This window comes from Halichoerus grypus, chromosome 2 (genome assembly GCF_964656455.1).
Source record: "Halichoerus grypus chromosome 2, mHalGry1.hap1.1, whole genome shotgun sequence".
Lineage (NCBI taxonomy): Eukaryota > Metazoa > Chordata > Mammalia > Carnivora > Phocidae > Halichoerus > Halichoerus grypus.
In genome coordinates this window covers 158711245-158735486 of record NC_135713.1, presented here as the reverse complement: position 1 = coordinate 158735486, position 24242 = coordinate 158711245, and the positions used below count along the sequence as shown (strand labels likewise).

The window sequence follows — 24242 nt, the reverse complement described above, 5'->3', positions numbered from 1 at the left end:
AGCTTTAGCACCCTGAAAAAGGGATGGAAAGGTAAAGCAGCCCCATCTGCTGTAATTGGATAAAGCCCCGAGAGCAGTATGAGCCTGCAGAAACCAGCTCCTTTCCCTCCTGGCTGGAGATGTAAAAACCATGAGTTTAAATGCAGGGAAACCTCTTCTGGGGGGCTCTTCAACAGCGGGCCCCACCATTCAGGACAGAGACACTTAGGGAACTTCATATTGCTAAAAAGGGCTGCTTTTATTTTTTATTATTTGATTTTACTTTTAAAGATTTTATTTATTTATTTGACAGAGAGAGAGACACAGCGAGAGAGGGAACACAAGCAGGGGGAGTGGGAGAGGGAGAAGCAGGGGGAGTGGGAGAGGGAGAAGCAGGCTCCCCGCGGAGCAGGGAGCCCGATGCTGGGCTCGATCCCAGGAGCTTGGGATCATGACCTGAGCCGAAGGCAGAAGCCCAAGGACTGAGCCACCCAGGCGCTCCAGAAGGGCTGCTTTTAGGCAGTCATGATATGAATATTTTATGCACGTTGAAAATACGACAGGGCTGCAGCTGAGATAGATTTTTACAGACTTAATGCCCTCCAACTTTGAGCAGCCTCTAGAGGTCTTGTATTTTTGGACCGTCCTGGTCAGCGACAAATGTCCCTTGGTTTATCTGGTTTAACCCAGATCCTGCAGAGCTCGCCCGGTGGCGGTGGGGGTGAGGGGGTGGAGAGCCACAGGGGAGTGCCATGTCTTGGACCACCTCAACCCCAGATCCCAGGAATGAACTGGACCAGGGCCCCCTCCCCCATTCTTTCTCCATTTCATAAGCTTTCCAAATCCCTTTGAGTATATCTGAAAAAATCCTGGGCTGGGGGAGGAAGCTGTAGAACCTCTCCAGGATGCAGATGTTGGGGTCCAGGCACCCTAGAATCATCCTGGGTCCCTTGGTGCCCATCTGGCAGAAACTAAGCACACTGTGCATCCCCATCCAGTGGTGATGCCTGGGACCTCCTTTCTTTTAAGGAGCTAGATGCTTCTTGTCCCATCCTCTGGCCATGTGTTCTGGGCTGAATTGGGTCTTTCTTTCCCAAATTCATCTGTTGAACTCCTCACCCCCAGGACCTTGTAATGTGATTGTATTTGGAGACAATCAATTACCAATTAAAGTGGTAATTAAGAGGAGGTCTCTAGGGTGGGTCCTAATCCAGTATGACTGGTGTCTCTATAAGAAGAGGAGATCAGAACACAGACACAGAAGGAAGGCCATGTGAAAACAGAGGGTGGAGGTGGCCATCTATAAGGCAAGGAGAGAGACCTCAGAAGAGACCAACCCCGCTGACACCTTGATCTTGGATTTTAGCCTCCAGAACTGTGAGAAAATTAATTTCTGTGGTTTACATCAACCAGTCTGTGGTACTTTGTTATTATGGTAGCACAAGGAAACTCAAACACTGTGTCCAGAAACACCTTATTAAGTGGGCAAAGGGACTCTTTCTTGGTACACACCTCTTTCTAGGACCCACGCGGGACTCGTAGCCCGGGAGAGCCGTCTGAATGGAGCTTTTTTTTTTTTTTTAAGATTTTATTTATTTATTCATAAGAGACAGAGAGAGAGGCAGAGGGAGAAGCAGGCTGCTCCCCGCTGAGCAAGGAGCCCCATGCAGGACTCGATCCCAGGGCCCTGGGATTATGACCGGAGCCGAAGGCAGACGCTTAACTATCTGAGCCTCCCAGGCACCCCTGAATGGAGCTTTTATGTGGAAGGAGACACGTTCTTCCCTGACCCTCTGATCCCCCTGAACACCCATTTGCAAGAAGGTGGTATGGACAAGGTCAGGGTCGGGGGCATGTATCCTCCTTTTCCTAGATGGCCTCATGTCCAGTTCTACGAGATGGGAAGGGACGAAGGGCTGCCCTATCGCTGAAGTCCTTACATTTTAGATACCTTTAAAAAAGGCAAAAAAATGTAGCCCGTGAAGCCCCATAAAGCAACGCAGGCTTTTTAAGGCAGACCTCGGGAGTCTCGAATTCTTTCCAGAGCAGCCACCGAACCATGTGGTCTTCGGCTGAGCCTACGGGGTGCGAATGATTTCACGCAGGAATAGAATTTTTGGGGCTGGACCTGAGGAGGGGCCTGAGCCCCTGGGGAGACATTGTGAGCAGCCGTCCTCAGCCCGAGGAACCTAGCTGCCTTGTGATCACGGTAGCCGGCGGCCATCCAAGCCCAGAGAGGAGTAATGATTAACTGAGCTTCCTCCGGGAGGGAGGGCGGAAACAGTTAACTCCCATGACAGCTGCAATCATTTAGGCGTGGTTTTCTAGTCTGGCTTGGGCCGCACAAGATCCTGGGCCAAGGGGCAGAGGAAGGACGGCTCCAGCGCCAGTCTTCCAGATGGCTGAGTTGGATCTGATGGCTCCAGGACCACTGCCCGGGATCGCCGCTCACCCTCTGGCCGCTGTCAGCCCAGACTCTGGGTCGAGCAGCCCGGCTGAAGAAGAGGACATGGGCTCCCCGGGGAGCTCTCAGGAGGAGACGGAGGGACAGGGCAGCAGCTCTGCAGGGCAGGGGGGTCCTGACGTTGAGGGGGAGGCGGAGATCCTGTGTGATTTCTGCCTCGGGACCGGCAGGGTGAAGGCGGTGAAGTCCTGCCTGACCTGCATGGTGAATTACTGCGAGGAGCACCTGCGGCCTCACCAGGAGAACAGCAAACTGCACAGCCACCAGCTGACCGAGCCTGTGAAGGACCGGGACCTGCGCACCTGCCCTGCCCACCACAGCCCCCTGGTCGCCTTCTGCCGCCCCGACGGGCAGTGCATCTGCCAGGAGTGTGGCCAGGACGAGCACAAGGGCCACGCCTCGGTCTCCTTGGATGCTGCCCGCAGGGACAAGGAGGTGAGTGCTGGGGTCCATCCAGGAGAGGGAGGGACGGAGATGGCATGCCCAGGGAGAGGCTGGACCACCCCCGCAGCTCCTGGGGCTCCCCGACTTCACTGTCCTGACAAGCACTTTAGCCTTAGCACTTGGCTGTCCGTCCAGGGTAAATATCTATTGCACTTGGCTTTAGAAACTGAAGTGGGTCAGTCTGCTCCCACCTGTATCCGGCTGTCCCTATACCTATCTCTGTGTGTGCCTGTCTCACCTCATTCTTGCTAGCTTCCTATCTGTCACTCCGCTTTAGGTGACGGATGCGTGTTTGGGTGTGGGGTGCAAGAGTTCTGGGGCTTAGGGCAGTGGATCTGTCTCCTTCTGGCTGGATCTGTGTGGCAATTAATGAAATGGAAGCCTTGGCAGAAACTCAAAGAGAAAAAAGTCAAACCTTTTGCCCAATTTCTCTTTTTCCCCTTTACCCCGAACGGGAGATCAGTTGCAAGTGCTCCTCTAGAGTGAAATCCGAGAACTTGGAAAAAAACGCTAAGGTAGCCTAGAATTGAAAACTGACCTCCAGGTACAATGTCAAGGACGGCTTAACTTCGGGAAAATAGAAGTTCCTCATCAGATAGAGGTACCAGGAAGGACTAAGAAACACCATGCTCAGAGCCTGTAATTTTATTCCCATCAGATAGGGAAACTGTTTCTAGAACAACCAGCTTTTCTTTGCCCTAAAGCAGAGAGAGCATGGGGAAGTTCTTGGGAATGGATTTAGCTCCTTTGTATTCTTTGTTTCTCATACTTTGACTTTTCAGGAGCATTTTTTTTTTTCTCCTCAGTAGGGCAGTGCTGTTGACTTCTGTCCCACATTCCTTATGTTCATCCCGTCAGCAGCTCCCTATTTGCACTGCACAGGGTGGGAGCCTTGTGTCCAATGTCCTCCGTCCAATGTTCCTGGGCAGCAAAGGGAAGGGCTTTTTGGGAAGGGCACTGTAATTGCCAGGGCGCCTCCTCCATGTCCTTTCTTTTTTTTTTCTTTAAAGATTTTTTATTTATTTATTTGACAGAGAGAGACACAGCGAGAGAGGGAACACAAGCGGGGGGAGTGGCAGAGGGAGAAGCAGGCTTCCCACCGAGCAGGGAGCCCGATGTGGGGCTCGATCCCAGGACCCTGAGATCACGACCTGAGCCGAAGGCAGACGCTTAACGGCTGAGCCACCCAGGCACCCCTCCTCCATGTCCTTTCTTAGGCACAGATTTTATCCAGTGTTAGTGGCCATTGTTCTGGAAAGCTCTGTATTCCAGATGCCAATGAGTCACCATTCCCGGCGCAGGGAGCCACTTGTCAACTTTGTCCAGTGTTTCCGGCATCAGGGAAATGTCCTGTCAGGAAAGCAATTCTCTGCCACCCATAACCAGGATGAGGCTCAGTATAATGCTATTCCGTAACCATGGAGAGACTGTGTATCAACAGATGGACAGGTCAAAGGGAAAAGCTCAACAGAGTTGAGCAAAATGGTCCCCCCTGAGCATTGCCCTGTGCCAAATGCTTTCTGTGGATTTTCTCATTCAGGTAACTCTCATTCCTCAGATAACTCTACTACGGGGTGGCAATTCTTTTTATCTTCACATTTTGCCAAACTCCAACAGACAACTAAGTCATGGGGTGAAGAATGGAAGCTTTTGGAAAGCCACCCTACACGGGGAACATGGGTGAAGGACCCTAAGATCACAAAATTATTACTTTTTTTTTTGGTACCAAAATCCTGCCACACATATAGTAGAGATACTAAGACTGGCATGGATACAATATGGATTTTAAACACAGAGTAAACTGCTGCATGGCAGAGAGTTAGGGTAATTGTAATTCTGAGCAGGAAGAGTTGAGCAGAGCATATATGGAACCCTAAATTCAGGCATCCTCGGGGAGAGCTGTGTAAGGTAAAACATAAAACTGGGTAAGGGGCTCCAGAGCTATTTTTGGTGTTGAAAAGCAATCATGGCCACAGGTACAATCCAACAGTCCCACACCCCAGATTTTTGGTGAGGACCCCAGTTCAAAACCTCCGCCCTTCTGCTCTGCCTAAGAGAGCTCTCGCCATTTCTTTCCTGTGTCCTTGTTTTCAGCTCAGAGAGCAAGTTTCCTTCGTAAGTGCAGCCACACTCTAGGTGACTCTGCCAAATCTTAGGAGCCAAAAGATTTCTTGCAAGGAGCCCAAGAGACCAGCCCAGAAGACACGGTGACTCGATGAGACTGCAGATGCCATCAGGATTATTGTGAAAGTTTTACTAGGCATAATGAAGGCTCCAGAAGTCTCATATCCCCGTCAGCTAGCCCCACCCTGCTGGAGTGACTCACTGAAGGTCACTTAGCATCGTGTTAAGGGCTAATGACTCAAGCAGGCATGTTGTAGGAAAATGTAAATGGCAGTGTCAGTCACGAGGACACAAAGCAGCTGAGATCCTGCATCAGATCCACAGAGCCACTTACTTCTCAGTTAACCAAGGGAGCCCCTCCTGAAGCTTCTCTGGTCTCTAGCTATGCCAGTGGGCAGAACCTCTGGATTTTGGGAAGTGGGTATTCTTTGATACATGTTCTATCCTGCTGGTCTACCAGATCCCGGCTCTTCCTGATGGGGACTTCTCTCTGCCCCAGGTCAGCTTCCTAAGGCCTCTTTGCTTTTCAGATTAGCTGGCCTTGCTATGTACGTGCTTGCATGCATGCAATGCCTGATAAAACTTGGACTCCTTTGGTCGTTTCCTTGTTTGTTCTGACCCCGGAAGTGTACGTGGCTCTTTTCCTGTTCTTCCTCAAGCTTATCAGACATCATCGATTCCTTCCTATGGGCTCAGTGTAAGACCACACTGTCTGTCCTCAGGGGGCTTGGACTTGAACGAGGAAGCCAAGGCAAGTTCCATGGCTCCCTGGAGTGCCCAAGGGCTGAGGCAACAGAACTACATGGTCTAGGAGGGAGTTGTCAGCAGGAGTGAGGGCAGGGCAGGGTTCTTGGAGGTGGGAAGATCTATCTTAGATCATGGGTCACACTACATTCAGCCTCAGCCTCAGTTCCAGAAGATTCGGGACTGGAAGCATCCTGGGGGCACAGTCTTCTTGTAGAGCAGGAGCCAAGTTTCTGCAAGCCGCAGGTATTCACGCGTCTCTGGGGAGCAGTTAACCAGCATTGTTCATAGCCCGTTTGCTGGTGGCCACAACACAGATGATTTGAGGGCACTCAGGAAAAGAATTTCCTCTAGAAGTGCTGAGGAATGCCTTGGACTCAGTATTACATAACTTGTTTTTTTTCTTACGCATTCTACCAGGCTCTATGTCTTTCAAGAGCAGGGAGGGTGTCCTATTTGACTGGACAGCGTGTGGTAGGTTCTGACCAATTGGCTGAGGAATGAAGTCAGTCCAGGTGGAACTCTAGTCTACCAAATGCACTCTCCAGAAGGGCCACCGTTGTGCAGATGGAACAACATAGGAACCTGGACCGCCTAGAATCTTCTCTTCTCCTTCCCTCTGCTGTTCCTATTTGCATCGCTAACCCCAAGTCTGACCCCTAAGCTCTGGGTACCACCTTCCCCTGTAGATAGAAGCAAGAACAATTGTGTTAACACATTCCTGTGCCCGATGCACCAGAGGAGAAGCTCAGTGATTTGATAGAGATCAGATGGCCAGCAATGGCAGGTCTTCACACCCCAAATACTGTGCCTTTGGCACAACACTTGTCATTACCTTGCGAAGTAGGCAGGACCTTCTGTGCCCTTCAATACGGGGCTGTCTGCCTTCATTGGCACCACTCTCCTGCTTTTGTGCTGAGTCCACCCTGGCCTGAGACGTGTGTATAGCCAGTATCTTGGGAAACCTTAAAGCCAGAGCCTGAGTCACCCTGTCATTTTCTAGAAACAGGAATAACTGGAGATACAGGTCTCCCAAAGTGGCCCCACCTTTTGTAGTAATCCGGAGTGCCTTCCTTTGGGGTGACTCACTCAGAGAGGTCCCCATTAGGTACTCAGGAGTCCTTTTCTCCTTTTATGGCAATCTACAGGCAAGGGAGAGTGCCCCCTCCCTGGCTACTCCCTGGGAGTCTCCCCATGGCCCTGGATCCTGCTGGGGCTGCCCGTGACCCTTGCCAGGGTGGGTTCGGTTGTGCCCTTCACCACCTTTAAACAAGCACTTCACATTTCCCCCTTTCCCTTCCCCCCTTCCACGACTGCCCCCAAATAGGCCAGACCCTCCCCTTACCCCCAAACAGGTTTCAGGGGTGGGGGTGGGGGTCACAGAGCTCCCTCAGCTCCAAGTCAGCACCCCAGATCCTGAGCCAAACAAAACAAAACTAAGAAGTTACCTGCCTTCTGCAGAGTGAGCCGCCCACCTGGGCTACCCTCACTAGGGGGCCTGGAATTCCCCCTAGGCTTCGGTGGGAAAAAACAGAGACCATTGATGCCCTCTGAGTTCGCTTAGGGTGCAAACATGCAGCTTCCGATGCTGATATGACCTATTGAAAGCCTTTAGAGCTATTCTTTTCTTTTTTTGCTGACTCATGCCCTTGGAGGGCCTTTGAAGGCTGCAAAGGTTTAGGCCTCATGCCTTGGCACACTTCTTGGCAGAAGGTGCTTAGGGAGTCTCCAAAGGGAAGGGTGGAGAAGGTAGTGGGGTCAGAGCAGGCAAACCTGAGGTTCTCAGGCAGGCACTTGCCCAGGCCTGGAGGGCCAACTCTGCCTGCCTCCGGGAGTGGTGAGTGTGTGATGCAAAGCAGCCATGGTAGTAATGTGGTTTTGGAATATAGGTGAGCTTCGATGGGGTAAGGTTCGGAGCCGACGACCAAGAAAGAATTCTTGAGACGTCTTTGGTGCAAAAATGGTGGTTTATTAAAGCACGGGGACAGGACCCGTGGGCAGAAAGAGCTGCTGCCCTGGGATCTTGAGGAGTGGTGATGGTGTACTTGGGAGTTGGGGGAAGTAAGTAAAAGAGAGGTTCAAAAGAACTTTCATATGCTAAAGAGGACCGGCCTGCAAGATACTGAGGCCTCACCATTGTCAAGGTTGTTTTCCCCTCTAGCAAGGTATTAATATTAAGTTAGTTGGGAGATCTCTGGAAGAATGTCACACAGGTCCCACCTAGGAGTGGGGGGTGGGGGGGAGGTTGCAGGGTGTCAGCTTATGCTTTGTCTTCAGCTAGCCTTCTGCTCCCTCATCAGGAGCAATAACCAAGAAGAAGGGCCCCCATGATGGCTGACGTTGGTAGAGCACACACAGTGTTCCAGCTACTGGAGCAAGTTTGCATTAACACACCCTATCTCATTCAATCCTCACAAAAACCCCATGGGTTGGGTGCTTTAGTTATCCCCATTTCACAGGTGAAAAAATGGAAGTCTGGAGACGTTAAGTAGATTTTCCCAAAGGATCAGCTGCTAAGTAGAAAAGCTGGGGTCCCCACCCTTGGCTCCAGCTTGTTAGGTTATTTTGGGGGCAGACTGGCTGGGTTGGACTCCACTGTTGAACTGTGTGACCTTGATTAGGTGGCTTGATTGTATCATCTGTGAAATGGGGATAACGGTACTTAGCTAACATGGGTGTGGTCAGGGTGATAGGAGGTAATCCATCTAAATGCTGGAAGGGATGACCAGAGCCGCACAACTCATGGTATATTCAGCCGATCATGCTGAGTTCAGCCCCAGGAGATGTGGGCACACAGCTGACCTTTTGTGTCCATTTAGGGCCCTCCAGGTGGCTTCTGAGGCAGCTCCCAAGGTCAACTTCTCCTTTCCGTGCAAGAAGAGCGGATAGTGCCATCACTCCTGGGGACATTCTGTGCGCATTCCTCAATGCCATTCTTCCCTCTTCTTAGGCTGAGCTTCGGGACACCCAGTCAGAGCTGGAGCGGAAACTCAGGTTGAATGAAAACGCCATCGCCAGGCTCCAAGCCAATCACAAATCCGTTTTGGTGAGTCTGCTCTGGGTCACCTGCCGTGCACCAGCACACCTGAGCTGCCGCTGCAGGCTCAGCCAGGCCCATCTGGGGCTGTGGGACGTGGGGTCACAGGCCCAGCCTCCATGTCCATGGGCTCCTTGGGGTTTCTTGGCAAATGAGAATTGTAGGTAGAGACATGAGCCTAACCCTAACACAACAGGGTGGTGTCACATCGCTGTCAGGTCTTGCTATGAACTTTTGCTATGAAAATGGCAAGTGATTTACTTTTTAATGATACAGAGTAGGAGCAAGATCTGTCCAGTAATAACAGCATTCTTGTTTTTACATTTGCATATGCTTTTTTGGCCAGGGAAAAGGCGTGTGTGGGGGAGTAGAGGGGGCATCTAGCTAGAAATCTAGGAATCATGCAGGGTTTGGGCTTCTCCTCTCATAGGAGGGTGTTTTGCATGCGAGTGTCACCAGCCCTGTGTCCTGGCAGCCAGAGAAAAGAGTGGAGGACTGCTTGATTAGTGGATGGTAACTTGATAAAGCCACTGGTGTGCCATGCTACTCGGTTTTAGTCTCTCTGGTTTATGGACACTTTCCATATAAACTCTAAGTAGACCCAAACAGTTCCACAAATACTTCTCATTAGTGGAAAGCCAAACCATCACCAGAAAAAGAATGCAAAACACCTAAGCTATGGTAGTGAGTCAGCAGGAGCATCTTTGCATACCATGAATGATTCTTCCCAACCATTCATCCATCCATCCTTCCTTCCTTCCTTCCTTCCATCCATCCATCTTTCTGTCCATCCATCCATCCATCCATCCACCCACCCATCCATCCATCTTTCCTTCCATCCATCCATCCATCCATCCATTCTTCCATCCATCCATCCATCCATCCATCCATCCATCCATCCATATCTGATATGTGTATCCATTTCAACTTAATTTCCTCCTTCTCAGTGTTTACAACTACCTAGGTGTGAAAGATCAACATGTCTTTTGCACCCACATCATTTTATGGAAAGAAGAAAAATAGCTGTCCCCTTAAAGTCTTGTAAACCTTCAGAGATTGTTGATTTCCAGGCTCAAGATAATCTAGAGAACCACATGGAGCATCCTACCTCTTTTCTAGCCCTTTATTTTTCAGACACTCTGATCCCTACTCAGCTTTTCTCATAATTGTGTGGTAACTTGGGGAGGTAGTTATCACAATAGCCAACATGTACAAGGGACATGAACACACAGAGAGATGACAAGACTTGTCTGGGGCCCCCAGATTGATGAAACAGGAACCTGGGATTGTTGCTCCCTCAACCTAAGAAACTCAGGACATTTACAGGCATGTGCACCATCCTCAATCTCTTTAAACCATTAACTTCGATACCTTGATATCCGTGTGGCCCCTCCCCTCTTTAGTCTTTATTTGTCATTATTTGGGGAGGAAATAATATCCTTTGCATATTCCATTTACATGCAAGGAGCAAGTATTTCTCCATGAAACAGTTTAGGAACAAGAGGTCACATTTGACAGTGGAAGAGTCAACCCACCAACATCAGCTGAAGCCTCCTTCCATCACCCTTCCTCATGAGGGCCTTGGCGGAAGAGAAGGGATTTGGACCCTGAAGTCCCTCTTTAGACTCCTGCTTCTCAGCCTCATGGTATTGTGCTTCTATGAGAAACTTGTGATTGCAGGATCCATGTCAGCAGGAAACTCTCAGGGCATTTTGAAGAACAAGATTTATTACTCAAAGGTCCTGGAGGGCACAGAACTCTGCCCGAGGGCCGCAGCCACATCGCAAGGTCGCAGATAGAGAGGGAGGGAGAAAGTACAGACCTGGGGTCTGCCTTTATTGGGGTTGAAGGTGGGTGTCTAGGTTTTTATGGGCACATTCTTAGTTGGCTTATTTAAAGCATAAGAGCAGGAATTCGGGCTCGGGAAGAAGCAGGGTCACTCCAGGGGTCATATATCTAGATCCCCCAGGGAATTCTGAAAGAGGGAGCTTCCTGGGTGGGGGTGGCCCGATTCTTTATCTGATTGTGTTGCTCCGAGCTGTGTCACACAGCTGGAAATATGTTTATTCAGGATGGATGTCTTTGAAAATGGATGCTTCAGGGGTGACAAATGTAATGTTGGGCACTTACATGACAGGTGCTGTTCTCCATGGGCTCTTCTGGGTCTGGGCTTGAGGAATTTGGGCAAGATCTCCCATCTCCTTCTTACTTAGTCCCCATTACCAGCTCATTTATTTCCAGTTCTGTTCAGCTGACCCAACCTCACGGAAGCCAATAGGTGATGGGGCAGTTGGCATGAAAATGACAATGTAGAGAGTCTCTACCCATCTCCCTGCCCCCAGTAAAGATGCCCCTTGCTTCGTTTCCCCCACTCCTTTCTCCTTTGCCAGCAGATCAAAGACTGGGCCACCACTTTGCATATGCCTTTTTGGCCAGGGAAAAGGCGTGTGTGGGGGAGTAGAGGGGGCATCTAGCTAGAAATCTAGGAATCATGCAGAGTTTGGGCTTCTCCTATCATAGGAGGGTGTTTTGTGTGTGAGTGTCACCAGCCCTGTGTCCTGGCAGCCAGAGAAAAGAGTGGAGAACTGCTCGATTAGTGGATGGTAACTTGATAAAGCCACTGGTGTGCCATGCTACTCGGTTTTAGTCTCTCTGGTTTATGGCCACTTTCCATATAAACTCTTAAGTAGACCCAAACAGTTCCACAAATACTTCTCATTAGTGGAAAGCCAAACCATCACCAGAAAAAGAATGCAAAACACCTAAGCTATGGTAGTGAGTCAGCAGGAGCATCTTTGCATACCATGAATGATTCTTCCCAACCATTCATCCATCCTTCCTTCCTTCCTTCCCTCCTTCCTTCCTTCCTTCCTTCCTTCCATCCATCCATCCATCCATCCATCCATCCATCTTTCCATCCAACCATCCATCCATCCACCATGGACCACCACCATTCTTGTGGGCTTGCATTCTGGGGCCCTGGCTGAGGAGCCAAGCAAAGGTCCTGCTACCTGGAGTCATCATTTCTTCCTATCTCCCTCTAAACCTTAAGGCTTTCACATGCCCTGGGCCCAGAGTGCCATCCTTTCTGAGTCCTTTCCTTTCCAGGCCCCCCTTATTCTCCTCCTTCCCTCCCCATCTTTCCTGCCAGGGGACAGAGGTGCCCTAGCAGCCTTAGCCTCTGAGGTGTCTGGTATTTGGGCTCCTTGTGGATGCCCAGGGCTGGCCCTTGCTCTTGGAAGGAGGATCAGAAAACAGCATCTAGAGGGGTTGCTCGGATTGCTCTCAGATGGGATCGGTGTGGGTGGCGACAGTGGGGGAGACTGAGGCAGGCAGAGAACAAACTCTGGGCTGTGGGATGAGGTGAAGGGAGTATGAGCAAGGGAAAGTGTGTCCAAGATGCTTAGATGAAGTTTAAACTGGAAGTATCCGAGGGAACTGTCAGCACCGGTCCTTAAGAACTACCAAAGGACAGAGGAAAGCATTTACACTTGGATTGATGTTATAAACATGATATTGACTGAAGGCAGGTATAAAGGATGTTCGTCCTGTGAAAGGGCAAAGTACACATGCATATGCATAAAATGACATCATGTAAACCCTTAGGGTTTATCACCCGGACTTTGCTTTCTATTTTATTTGGACAACACATTCCTCCTGCGCAGGTTTGTGGGTCCTGCCACGCTCAGGGGCCATGGCCACCTACCCACACCCTAAAACATTTTGTGCCTGGCAGAGACACCGTATGATTAGGTAGCTTTCAGTTCTGATGGACTCAGTGGGCAGTTTAACCTGATGTAATAAAATGCCGAGAAAGCGAATTCATGCTACCAATTTGTGCAAAGAAGCCAAATTATTAATGCCCCACAAGAAAGATAGCTATCAAGTGTACTGAATACATGCATTTCCCTGGTGGGAGAATTGATTTCAGACACTTGAATCGTAACCCCAGACTGTCAGAGCTGCCAATGGTCTCAGAAATGTATGAGAGATGAAGTTGGTGATGGCAACTAAGTAAATTCGCCCTGGAGAGTAAATCCCCTTTTTTTTTTTTCAGGTCCCAGGGTTCATATGAGAATAAAATCTTCCTTTTAGATTTTATTTATGTGTTATTTATATTTATTTATTTATCTATTTGAGAGAGAAGGGTGGGGGAGGGAGGGCACGGGTGGGAGGAGGGGCATTCAGGGAGGGAGAAACAGACTCCCCGCTGAGCAGGGAACCCGATGCCATGCGACGACGCGGAGCTCCGTCCCAGGACCCTGAGATCATGACCTGAGCCGAAGGCAGATGCTTAACTGACCGAGCCACCCAGGCGCCCCCAAATTTTCCTTTTATGATAGAAAATTGCTTCCTAACTTACGGGTTCCTCGGGTTTACAGTGCTGCGTGCTGAGCTTCGAAAACATTGCATGCCTCGCCAACCTTTTCTTCACTGCCCCCTCCCTCACCAGCTGTCCGTGTCAGAGGTGAAGGTGGTGGCCGAGGAGCAGTTTGGGGAGCTGCTTGCTGCCATGAGGAAGGCCCAGGCCGATGTGATGCTCTTCTTGGAGGAGAAGGAGCAAGCCGCCCTGAGCCAGGCCAATAGCATCAAGACGCACCTGGAGCATAGGAGCGCACAGATGGAGAAGAGCAAGCATGAGCTGGAGAGGATTGCTGCCCTCAGCAACACCGTCCTGTTCCTGGAGGTGAGGGGGTGGGGCTGGGTGGTGGGGAGGGGGGAGTGCAGGGGCAGAAGCAGAGGCATCCAGGCCAGGAGTCAGGGAGCACCCTCACTGGGCTAGGCCTGTGGCAGATGTGGGGAATGTGGGAATGGAACTGCTCTTTGATAAATGGGGTGCACGGGGAGCCACGGGGACAGACAGAAGCAGGTTTTAGCAGAATACAGGAATACCCCGGAGGGGAAGGCCAGACTTCCCAGAGTGGGAGGTTGGAACCAGGTTGTGGGAGGTAAGTCATGTCCAAAGAGAGAGAACAGCCTGTGCACAGCTAGAGAGGTTTCAGAGAGCACAACTGACTTGGGGAATAAGGCGCTTTCACCAGGATGGGGCGTGGGCTGCTGGGCACTTAGGGATGGAGGTGAGGAAGCAAAGATGGATGCAGGTGGAGGGTTTCAGGTGGGGGAGTGAGGAGCTGAGGTCAGTGTGCCTGGCAGGGGTGAGGCTGGAGACCTCTTGCCTTTCAGAGAGGGCCGTGTGTAGCTGGTTGATGGAGAAGGCCCTGCGGCAGAGACCTTTCATTACAGGGCAAGTCCTTATACACTAAGCCACATTGCCAGTAGGGCCAGATCTGAAGGGTATGTAATCTTGCAGGGATCGGGTGTAAATCCCGTCATCCCAGATCTGTCACTAGATAGCTGGGTAGTTATTAACCAAGTCACTTAAACTTTCTGGGTCTCAAATTCCTCATTTATCAGACAATCAGGTCGGAGTCAATAGCTTTCTTTCTTTCTTTCTTTCTTTCTTTCTTTCTTTCTTTCTTTCTTTCCTTCTTTCCTTCTTTCCTTCCTTCCTTCCTTCTTTCTTTTAAAGATTGTTTATTTATTTGAGAGAGAGAGAGAGAGCATGAGCCGGGGCGGGGGGGGGGGATGGGCAGAGGGAGAGGGAGAAGCAGGCTCCCCACTGAACAGGGTGCCCAACACGCAGGGCTTGATCCAGGACCCCAGGATCATGACCTGAGCCGAAGGCAGACACTTAGCTGACCGAGCCACCAAGGCGCCCCCAGAGTCAATAACTTTCAAGGCTCCTTCAGCTCTAATATCCCTAAATACAAATAATTTTTTTTTGTTTGCACCTTTGAAAAAGTTCCCCTCTAGTTACAACAAACATAAATGTTCATTATGAAAAAAGACTTGAAAAACACAGGGAAAGATGAAGGAAAACTATCATCCATACTCCTACCACCCAAAACAACCATAGTTACCCTTTAATGAGAGAAAGAAGCAGGCAGAGAATGACAGACAAAAATACAAGAATGTCCCTCTTTCTGTCAGTTCCCTTGCTTTTCAATATCAAAACAAAGAAAATGTGAACAAATACTTGGCTTCCCACATCATGAGTTTCCCCAAAGAGGACATACATAATTTTTCTTTTTTCTTTTCTCCTTTTAGGACTTTAATTTAAAAACTTTAATATGTATAAAACCTATTTTTCTATAAGATAACTTATTCACATAGAAAGATAACTTCTCCAAATCGTGAGCCAGTTGAAATGACAACACGTATTGAATAACCAATTTTTTCCCCCACTGATTTAAAATATCACTTTTCTCAGGTATGGCGCTAACTCTATATGCAGTGTTAAAATGTTTATCTTTCTATCAACTCCCTGGGTTGGCCTTTTTCTTCTCTTCCATTAAACTGCCTAACCATTTTGGTACAGGTTTCTTTCCATTGCTAAGTTTTCGGCTCTATCCAGTCTGCCCTGCAATGCTCCAGCTGAGTTTGGGCTTTGACATTGTGTTGCATCTGAAAGCAACCTTTCCTGATCACTGCCTTGTTTTAAACTTCAGCAACTTCATATGCTTATCTACCTGAAAGCACTTTTCAAACTCTAAAGCACAGTGTAACAATTGGCAAAGGCAGCATTCCTGTCTGAGGATCTGTTCATGGGTCTTCCTAGGGCTGTACCTGTTCCTCCACTCCTCCCTTCTATAATGTGACTTGTGTTTAAATTCTAAAAAAGAGGGGTGCCCGGGTGGCTCGGTCGGTTAAGTGCCTGCCTTCGACTCAGAGTGTGATCCCAGGGTCCTGGGATAGGGCCCTGTGTTGAGGTCCCTGCTCAGCAGGGAGTCTGCTTCTACCTCTCCCTCTTCCTCTTCCCCCTCTCATGCTCTCTCTCTCTCTCAAAGACATAAATAAAATCTTTTTGAAAAACTCTAAAAAAGAAAAAAAAGTCCCGAAGGAATGAAAGTAGCAGGAATGTTACTGTTGCTATTTGGACTGTTGGCATACAATGTGTTCTTGTTCTTGGGTCTCTTGATTTTGATTTTGATTTTTAAATTTTAATTTGTGTGTGTGTGTGTGTCTCTTGATTTTTATTTATTTTTATTTTTTAAAGATTTTATTTATTTTTCAACAGAGAGAGACAGCGAGAGAGGGAACACAAGCAGGGGGAGTGGGAGAGGGAGAAGCAGGTTCCGGCTGAGCAGGGAGCCCGATGTGGGGCTCGATCCCAGGACCCCGAGATCATGACCTGAGCCGAAGGGCAGATGCTTAACGGCTGAGCCACCCAGGCGCCCTATTTTTATTTTTTTATGTTTATTTTTTGTATGTGTCTCTTGATTTTTATTTTTTTTAAAGATTTTTATTTATTTATTGAGGGAGATAGTGATAGAGAGAGAGCATGAGAGGGGGGAGAGTCAGAGGGAGAAGCAGACGCCCCGCTGAGCAGGGAGCCCGATGCGGGACTCGATCCCGGGACTCCAGGATCATGACCTGAGCCGAAGACAGTCGCTTCAACAACTGAGCCACCAGGCACCCGTGTCTCTTGATTTTTAAAAGCCCACTGTAAAAAAAAAAAAAAACTTTCTGTGTTGCTGGGTCTTGAGCCAGTCATGTTACATATGCTTGCTTTGTGAAGGGCACATTACCATTAACCCATTTTACAGATGCGGGCAGTGTGGTAATGAGAGTAGTCCAGTTTCAGAAATTCAGAAATGAAGGCAAGTTCTGCCATGTTTCCTTTCCTGTAGGAGTACTGCAAGTTTAAGAACACTGAGGACAGTGCCTTCCCTAGTGTTTACATCGGACTCAAGGACAAGCTCTCGGGCATCCGCAGGGTCATCACAGACTCCACGGTGCACTTAATCCAGTTGCTGCAGAACTACAAGGAGAAGCTCCAGGATTTCTCCAAGGAAGGTGAGGAAAACTGTCTGGGCCATGGGCTATGGAATGTGTGTTTCTCAGAGTGTGAAAGAGCTAAGGGAGGGAGGGCGAAATCAGGGGGAATGGCTCATCTTCAAAGCCATCCTTTGGCCAGACTGGTGGCTAATGGAGACTTACCTTGATGATTTGATTTTATGATTGAGACCCAGAGAAGTTGAGTTAGTTACATCCTGCCGTTGGCTCGAATTTCTCTGACTAGTTTCCAAGGTTGCTAATGCCTGTACTTTGAAGTGAGATCCAAGTCAGTTTGGGATCGTTCTCCAGCGTATTTTGTTTCACCCATGGAGAAATGCATTGAGCAAGATTCTCTCTGACGTGGCTAGAGTCCAGCCCTTTCTTCCCCCAGGGAGACCAGGGAAGAGTGGCTGGAAAGTCCTGCTTCTTAGGTTCTCCTGACCACCTGGACAGGTATGCATTTGTAACTCTCTGATTTTCTAGAGGAGTATGATATCAGCACTCAAGTGTCTACTGTTGTCGAGCGCAAGTATTGGACCTCAAAACCTGAGCCCAGCACCAGGCAACAGTTCCTCCAATGTAAGTTGCAAACAGCTTCCTTTACCCACTTAACTGATGTCAGTGCAATGCTCACTGGAACAAGATCACCCTCTTTCCTGTAAGTTTCGGGCTCTTGCAACCTCAGGTCTCTCCCTAAATGGGATATTTAATTTTTTTTTTTTTTTACCTTTCATGTTTGAGACAATTTCAAACTTACAAAGACATTGAAAAAATAGGGACAGAATTCTTGTATACCTTTCATCTGACTTGTACTGTAACTACGGTACATCGTCCAAAACCAGGAAATGAACATCCCTTCACTGCTATTAACTCATCTATAGAATTATCCAAGTGTTTCACCAAGCGTGCCAACCAAGGTCCTTTTTCTGGCCCCAAGTCTGATCCAAGATCACAGATGTTTCCCTGCCTCCTTAGTCTCCCCCAATCTGGGTCCAGTCCCTTAGTCTGTCTTTCATGAGCTTGGCACTTGGGAGCTCCTGGCTAGTTACCAGATGACTTCCTTTTAAGTCTGGCTTGGCCAGAATTGTGTAACCTGTTGTCCTGTCATTATGTGGTACTGACCTGGTCTGTTAGCATGTTTTAAAACACCGTGTTTCCGATCAGTACGTAACCAGTCCACATGCTTTCATCTTTTAGGATGAGGCAGGACTGCATTTATGCAGTTGAGGTTCATTTTTATGACATTTGGCGGATTAATCTTTTTGGAACATGCCGTTGAATCCTGTTACTGCTTGTTTTCTGGGGGTGACCACTGGTTGGCTAACTGCTGGACCCCCTTTTTCTCCAGTTTTTACATGGAGCCTCGGGTTCCGAGGACTGTTTCCTGTTTTTGCCCCAGCTCCTACTTTTTCTCAGGACCTCTTCACTTACACATAGTTTCCTTTATTTATTCTTTCCTGCTTCCTGACAGAAGCACATTTGTATTTTTATAAACAGATTAATACAAGAAACCAAACACCCTTTATTCTTGACATTAAGATAAAAATGAAATATATTCTATTATAACCTATCTTCTTTGGCATTACAGAGGTCTTTTTTCATACCTGATATTAACTTTGTCTCTTTGGGTATTGTTATGAACTTTGAGCTTTTTATAGAATCAGATTGTTTGGGGTGCCTGGGTGGCTCAATCACTGAGCGTCTGCCTTCGGCTCGGGTCATGGTCCCGGGGTCCTGGGATCAAGCCCCGCATCGGGCTCCCTGCTCGGCGGGAGGCCTGCTTCTCCCTCTCCCACTCCCCCTGCTTGTGTTCCCTCTCTCATTGTGTCTCTCTCTGTCAAATTAAAAAAAAAAAAAATCTTAGAATCCGATTGTTTGACCTGTCAAAGTCGTGTGGCTCAAATTGCCGATTTAACCCATGGGAGCCTCTCTTTCTCCTTTAAAGCTTTTTTTTTTTTTTTTTACTTAGATTTATGTATTTATTTTAGAGAGAGAGCGGAGGAAGGGGCAGAAAGCGAGGGAGAGAGAGAGTCCTAAGCAGACTTCCTGCTGAGCACGGAGCCTGATGTGTGGCCAATTCCAGGACCCTGAGATCACGACCTGAACCAAAAACAAGTTGGCCGCTTGGAACCGACTGAGCTCCCCAGGCACCCCCACCACTCTTTCTCCTTTAGACATTGACATTCTGCCCTTGAAATTCTGAAAAATATCGTTGCTTTCTGGTGCCAACAGAATATTCCAGACCCACTCTGATTTTCTTGTCCCAAGACATAGAGTCACCTCCTTGCCAAGAAGTCCTGGTTCCCCTTAGATGAGAATATTATTGTTCAATATCTGGATGCTAAGGATTGCCAAAGGAGTTGGTCAGTAAAAGTCTGCTACTGATACTGTTGGGAACTTTTAGAAACATAGAGCTGCAGACAGTTTTAACAATATGCCTTTTTTGGGGTGCCTAGGTGGCTCAGTCATTCAGGCGTCTGACTCTTGATTTTTGTCTCGGGTCATGATCTCTCAGGATCATGAGATTGAGCCCCTCATCAGGCTCCCTGATTGGTGGGGAGTCTGCTTCTCTTTCTCTCCCTCTCCCTCTGCCCCTACATCCCTTCGTGCCTACTCTCTCTCTCTAAAATAAGTAAATAAATCTTTAAAAAATATGCCTTTTAAGACACATTTTTTTGAGATATTATTGACAGATAACTTTGTACACTATAATGATTTGACATCTGCGTATATTGTGAAATGATCGCCACAATAAGTTTGGTTAGCATCCTATGTCCTCACATAGTTACAAAATTCTTTTTTCTTATGATGAGAACTTTTGAGATCTACTCTCTTAGCAACTCTCAAATATGCAGTACAGTATTGTTCACTATAGTCACCATGCTGTACATGGCATCCCCTGGACTTCTCTTATAGCTGGAACTTTGTACCTTTGACTGCCTTAGAAATATGGAATGCTTCACAAATTTGCATGTCACCTCTGTATATGGACCGTGCTAATTTCTGTATCATTCCCATTTTAGTATAGATGCTGCCAAAGTGAGCACCTATATGCCTTTTTATGGTCCTCAGTTCACATTCATTTTTCCTTTTTTTTTTTTTTTAAGATTTTATTTATTTATTTTGAGACAGAGACCTGGGGGAGGGGCAGATGGAGAGGGAGAGAGAGAGAATCTCAAGCAGATTCTGTACAGAGCCCGATACAGGGCTCGATCTCACTACCCGGAGGCCATGACCGAAGCCAAAATCAAGAGTCGGACCGTCAACCGACTGAGCTACTCAGGCACTCCTTCATTTTTCCTTTTAACTTCTTAGATTGTTGTGTCCTCTTTTTTTCCTTCTACAGTGGTCTCATTGACTGCTAAGAATTTCCCGTACAAAAAAAAAAAAGAGAATGTTCCTTACCTAGACACAAAGGAGTTTGGAAAACTCTGGGTAAAATAATTTTTTATATTAATGGATTTTAAATAGGCTCGAATATGCTAATTCATTGGGGAGATATACACTGAACATCCTCTCTGAGCTAGAAGCCCAGGATCAAGTCCCATATGAAATGTGGATTATAGATTAGAAGGAAGACAGGCACGAAACAAACAAATAAATAGATTATACACATTGTGTGGAGTACCATGACGCTTAAGAAGCCAGACGGCTCTGAGAGAAAGTGGTGGAAAGTCACAGAGGGCCTCTTTGAGGACATGAACCCTTAGCTACAATTTGAAAGGATCAGTAGGAATCCCCCAGGCTCAGGTTAGGGCGATGATCATGTCACAGGGGGATTGGTCTGTGCTAAAGCCCTGAAGTGGGCTCAGTGTTGCATGCTTCTGAGGCCAGGATGGCTGGACCATGGCCATCAAGGGCCAGAGGGCAGGAGACAAAGCTGGAGACACGGGCAAGGGCCAGTCATGCCCGGCTGTGCAGGCTGGGGTGAGGGGTCACTGCTTTATTCTGTGGCCACGAGGCACCATCTAAGGTCTTGAAGCTGGGGTGACGTGATTTACCTTAGCCTACACCCTGAAACATGCTCCACGGCTCTGTGGTGGACAAGGGATGGAAGAGGGTCAAGACGGAGCAGCATGGCCAGCAAGGAGTCTGTTGTATGATTCTGGACTAGATTGGGGGCAAAGCCGTGGTTGGGACAGAAGTGGGATCTACTGGGCTTGAGACTATCTGTGTGTATGTGTGTGTGCGTGGGGGGCGGGTGGTGAGGATGGGAGCAAAGAAATTTCCAAAATAACTTTAGTGTGACTCCAGCAACTGGGTGCATGGAGGTGCCATTATTTTTTTCTTCCCTGGGATTGGGAAGACAATGTGTTTGAGGGAATGGTTGAGAGTTTACCATGCTATCTCTATATTGGTCAAATTAAAAAAAAAAAACTAGAAAGACTCAAATGTGGGTATATGAGTGCCTATTTCCACAAGCCCTTGCCAACACCGAGAAGAATAGTGCCCAGCTTTCGATACGTATTTGTCGAATGAATGAATGACTCAATCAGTCGGTTTTATTTCTTGATTCCATTCCGCAAATCACACGGTCAATGCCAAGCAATTGGACCTTCAGAAAGGAAAGAAGTTGAGTGAGTGACTTGTGTTCTCTGTTCTCTGGTTGTCGCCCACCTCTTTTCTGGGGGGAGCAGCGGCCTGGGGTAAACAGAGAAGAGGAGAGAGATGTTTTCTCATAGCTGGGAGGCAGGCTGGGTTCGAAGAGTTCTGTCCAGAGCAGCCGTCCGTTCCTGACCTGCCTCCCCGCCATTCTTCCGTATCCCCTCAGATGCATGTGACATCTCCTTTGACCCGGACACAGCTCACAGGTATCTCCGGCTACAGGAGGACAATCGCAGGGTCACCAACACCACGCCCTGGGAGCATCCCTACCCGGACCTCCCCAGCAGGTTTGTGCACTGGCGGCAGGTACTGTCCCAGCAGAGCCTCTACCTGCACAGGTACTATTTCGAGGTGGAGATCTCCGGGGCGGGCACCTACGTGGGCCTGACCTGCAAAGGCATCGACCGGAAAGGGGAGGAGCGCAACGGTTGCATTTCTGGAAACAACTTCTCCTGGAGCCTCCACTGGAACGGGAAGGAGTTCACAGCCTGGCACAGCGACACGGAAACCCTGCTCAAAGCCAGCCCTTTCCGGAGGCTGGGGATCTACGTGGACTTTCTGGGGGGGATCCTCTCCTTCTACGGGGTAGAGCCCGAGGCCATGACTCTGATTCACAAGTTTGAGTGCAAGTTTTCAGAGCCGGTCTACCCTGCCTTCTGGCTTTCCAAGAAGGAAAATGCCATCCGGATCATGGATCTGGGAGAGGAGCCTGAGAAGCCAATGGCAGCTTCTGCCGAGGCTGCTCCCTAGACCCCAGACTCTTGCTGACCACAGAGACGGGGCAGAAGCCTACATCTTAAGGGGGACCTGGGGATGGAAATGTTTGCCAGTGGGAGCCGGCTTTAGGAGTCACACGGGTCCCTGCACAAGGAGAGACGTCTCTGGCTTTTCCCTTTTGCTCCCTGCTGTGCTGTTCTCTATGTTATAGTGCTCCCTAGGCACGTACACCCCGTTTCTCATCTTCTAGTGATACTCTCCTGTCTGCTCAGGTGAGTAACACACTGTGCCCAGGCTCGGTGACCAGGAATCTTCAGAGCAATAAAAAAGATGGCAGAGTAATCAGAATCAATTCCAAGCTCTGTTTTGCATTGCCTACCCCCAGATACTGTTCTGGATGCTGTGTGGCCATTGAGTCCACCTTCACAGCAGCCCCCTGGGGGTAGAGGCTCCTATCATCCTCATTTTGCGGATGGGGAACCCCTGTTCCCGGGTGTGTGTGTGTGTGTGTGTGAGTGAACTTGCTCAAAGTCACTGCGCTCACATGGCGAGCAAGTGGCAGAGCTGGGATTTGAACGTGGGCAGGCCGATGCGGAGATTTTCACCACCACACCATGCTGCCCTCCTCATTCCGTCATGGGTATTGTGGGTAAGGGAATAAGCTACACGATGTCCTCCTCAGCATGGACACCCAATGTCTTAAACCCTCAGTGTGTCTGCACCCACTCCGTCTGGCTGGGTCGTGCAGCTGAGACCCCGTTACCTCAACAGCAGCTCAGCCTCTTTTTGGATAGTAAAAATGATAAGAAATGTCTTTCCAGAGTCCGAGTCTTAGTCCTCATGACCTCTGAAGGGGGGGGTCTCACTCAAGATGTGGGCTTGTCTAATTTCTCATTCAGAGGACAGTCCTTCAAATATTTGGAGGCAGTTCTCATGCATATCCCCCAGGGAAGTAGTCTGGTTTTCACGCTCCATTTCCCACTTTTCTTCATAACTTCTGGGTCTTTTCCTATGAACTGTGTCAGGCAAGTCTCTCTTCCTCTTCGATAGCTGCTGGTCCTTTCTCAAGAGTCTATTTCTTTACGTCGCTTGTCTTGTTTCCAGAGACCCCGTCCTCTATTTGTGTCCAAGGATTTATACAGTGTAGGATTTGAATTTTTTATCAGATTTTTTTAAATTTGAATTTTGTTGAGTTAATTTTTTTTTTTTACTTGAATTTAAAATTTCATTGCATCATTGCTGCCCACTGAGATACTTTGGATTCATGATTCTGCATCCAATAGATGAGCACTCCTTCCTAGCCTGGTGTCACCTACAGAGTTGGTAAACTTTTCTTCTGAAGTGTTAATCTTGTTGATACATATTGATTAGGGGAGGGCCAAATATGGAATCTGGCAGCCCCCAGTCGATACCTTTGGGTTTAGTTATTCAATAAGTTACACCTTGGTAAAACTGTACATTAATATAGCCCACTTTTAACCCTTTATCCACCAGACACCAGGAAGAACTTCTCCAAAGGCAGAAATCAAGACATGTCTGCCTTTCCTTGCTCCGCCTGTCTCACAATGCTCTCAAAAGAGAAAATGAGATCAGCTTGGCCTGCCTTCTTTTTACTGAACCTCTGTGGGTTAATTGGTGCTGGCTGCTTTATTTTCTAAATGCTCACCAACTGCTCCATTAAACTATTTTAGGATTCCTCTGCCGTGAGTTAACATCAAGTTGATGAGTCTGTTGTTTCCAGAACCTACCTTATTTTTCTTTTTAAAAATTAAGACAGTTTCATGTGTCCCCATCCTCTACCACTTTTCCTAATTTCTTGAAGATTACTGCCTGGCTTTTGGTCACATTGGTCAACAGTGTCAGTGTCATGAGATGTAATTTGTTTAGGTCAGAATGCCTGAGCTCTTACAAAGGGACCCCTTGGGTGTCTCTTTAACTGACTTGAACTTCATTTCCCTGCTAGCTCCTTTTGTTCATTCCGTTTCAGGGTCAACACTTCCTTTCTTGATATAAAAGATCAAAGCAAAAGTGAGAGTTAGAAACATCTACTTTCTGCCTGTCATTGCTTCCATTGACGGACATATCTTTTTTCTTATTCTTGGTCCTCAAACTGGAATTGCCTAAAATGAACAAATTAAAAAAAAATAAAACAAGAGAACAAAGGCCTATTTTATATTTGTCATTTCCCCCAAGCTGTGTGTGTGTGCGCGCGCCACCCTTCTGTATTTACCTACATTTATTTCCTCTTCCGTTGTGTAGATGCATTTGGAAAAAAATCTGAACTCATCA

At 48.2% G+C, this 24242-nt stretch overlaps 1 protein-coding gene and 1 non-coding gene across 2 annotated transcripts; one reads left to right on the top strand and one right to left on the bottom strand.

Annotated features, from left to right (window-relative positions):
- The first annotated feature begins 703 nt into the window (after positions 1–703).
- Positions 704–22301, top strand: TRIM16 (tripartite motif containing 16). Its single transcript, XM_036071825.2, has 6 exons — positions 704–2878; positions 8706–8801; positions 13246–13479; positions 16484–16649; positions 17115–17210; positions 21403–22301. The coding sequence occupies exons 1-6, from the start codon at positions 2378–2380 to the stop codon at positions 21984–21986; spliced, it is 1677 nt and encodes a 558-aa protein (XP_035927718.2). The 5' UTR covers positions 704–2377; the 3' UTR covers positions 21987–22301.
- LOC118522667 (U6 spliceosomal RNA) lies at positions 19575–19678 on the bottom strand. The gene has a single exon (XR_004910747.1). It is a non-coding gene; the product is annotated as a U6 spliceosomal RNA (small nuclear RNA).
- Positions 22302–24242: the final 1941 nt, after the last annotated feature.

What these genes read in the sequence shown, in the direction of transcription:
- TRIM16 (XM_036071825.2), top strand. Translation starts at nt 2,378, where the DNA reads ATGGCTGAGTTGGATCTGATGGCTCCAGGACCACTGCCCGGGATCGCC. An exon ending in CTGCCCGCAGGGACAAGGAG is followed by an intron (nt 2,879 to 8,705) that starts GTGAGTGCTGGG and finishes CCCTCTTCTTAG; the next exon opens with GCTGAGCTTCGGGACACCCA. An exon ending in ACACCGTCCTGTTCCTGGAG is followed by an intron (nt 13,480 to 16,483) that starts GTGAGGGGGTGG and finishes CCTTTCCTGTAG; the next exon opens with GAGTACTGCAAGTTTAAGAA.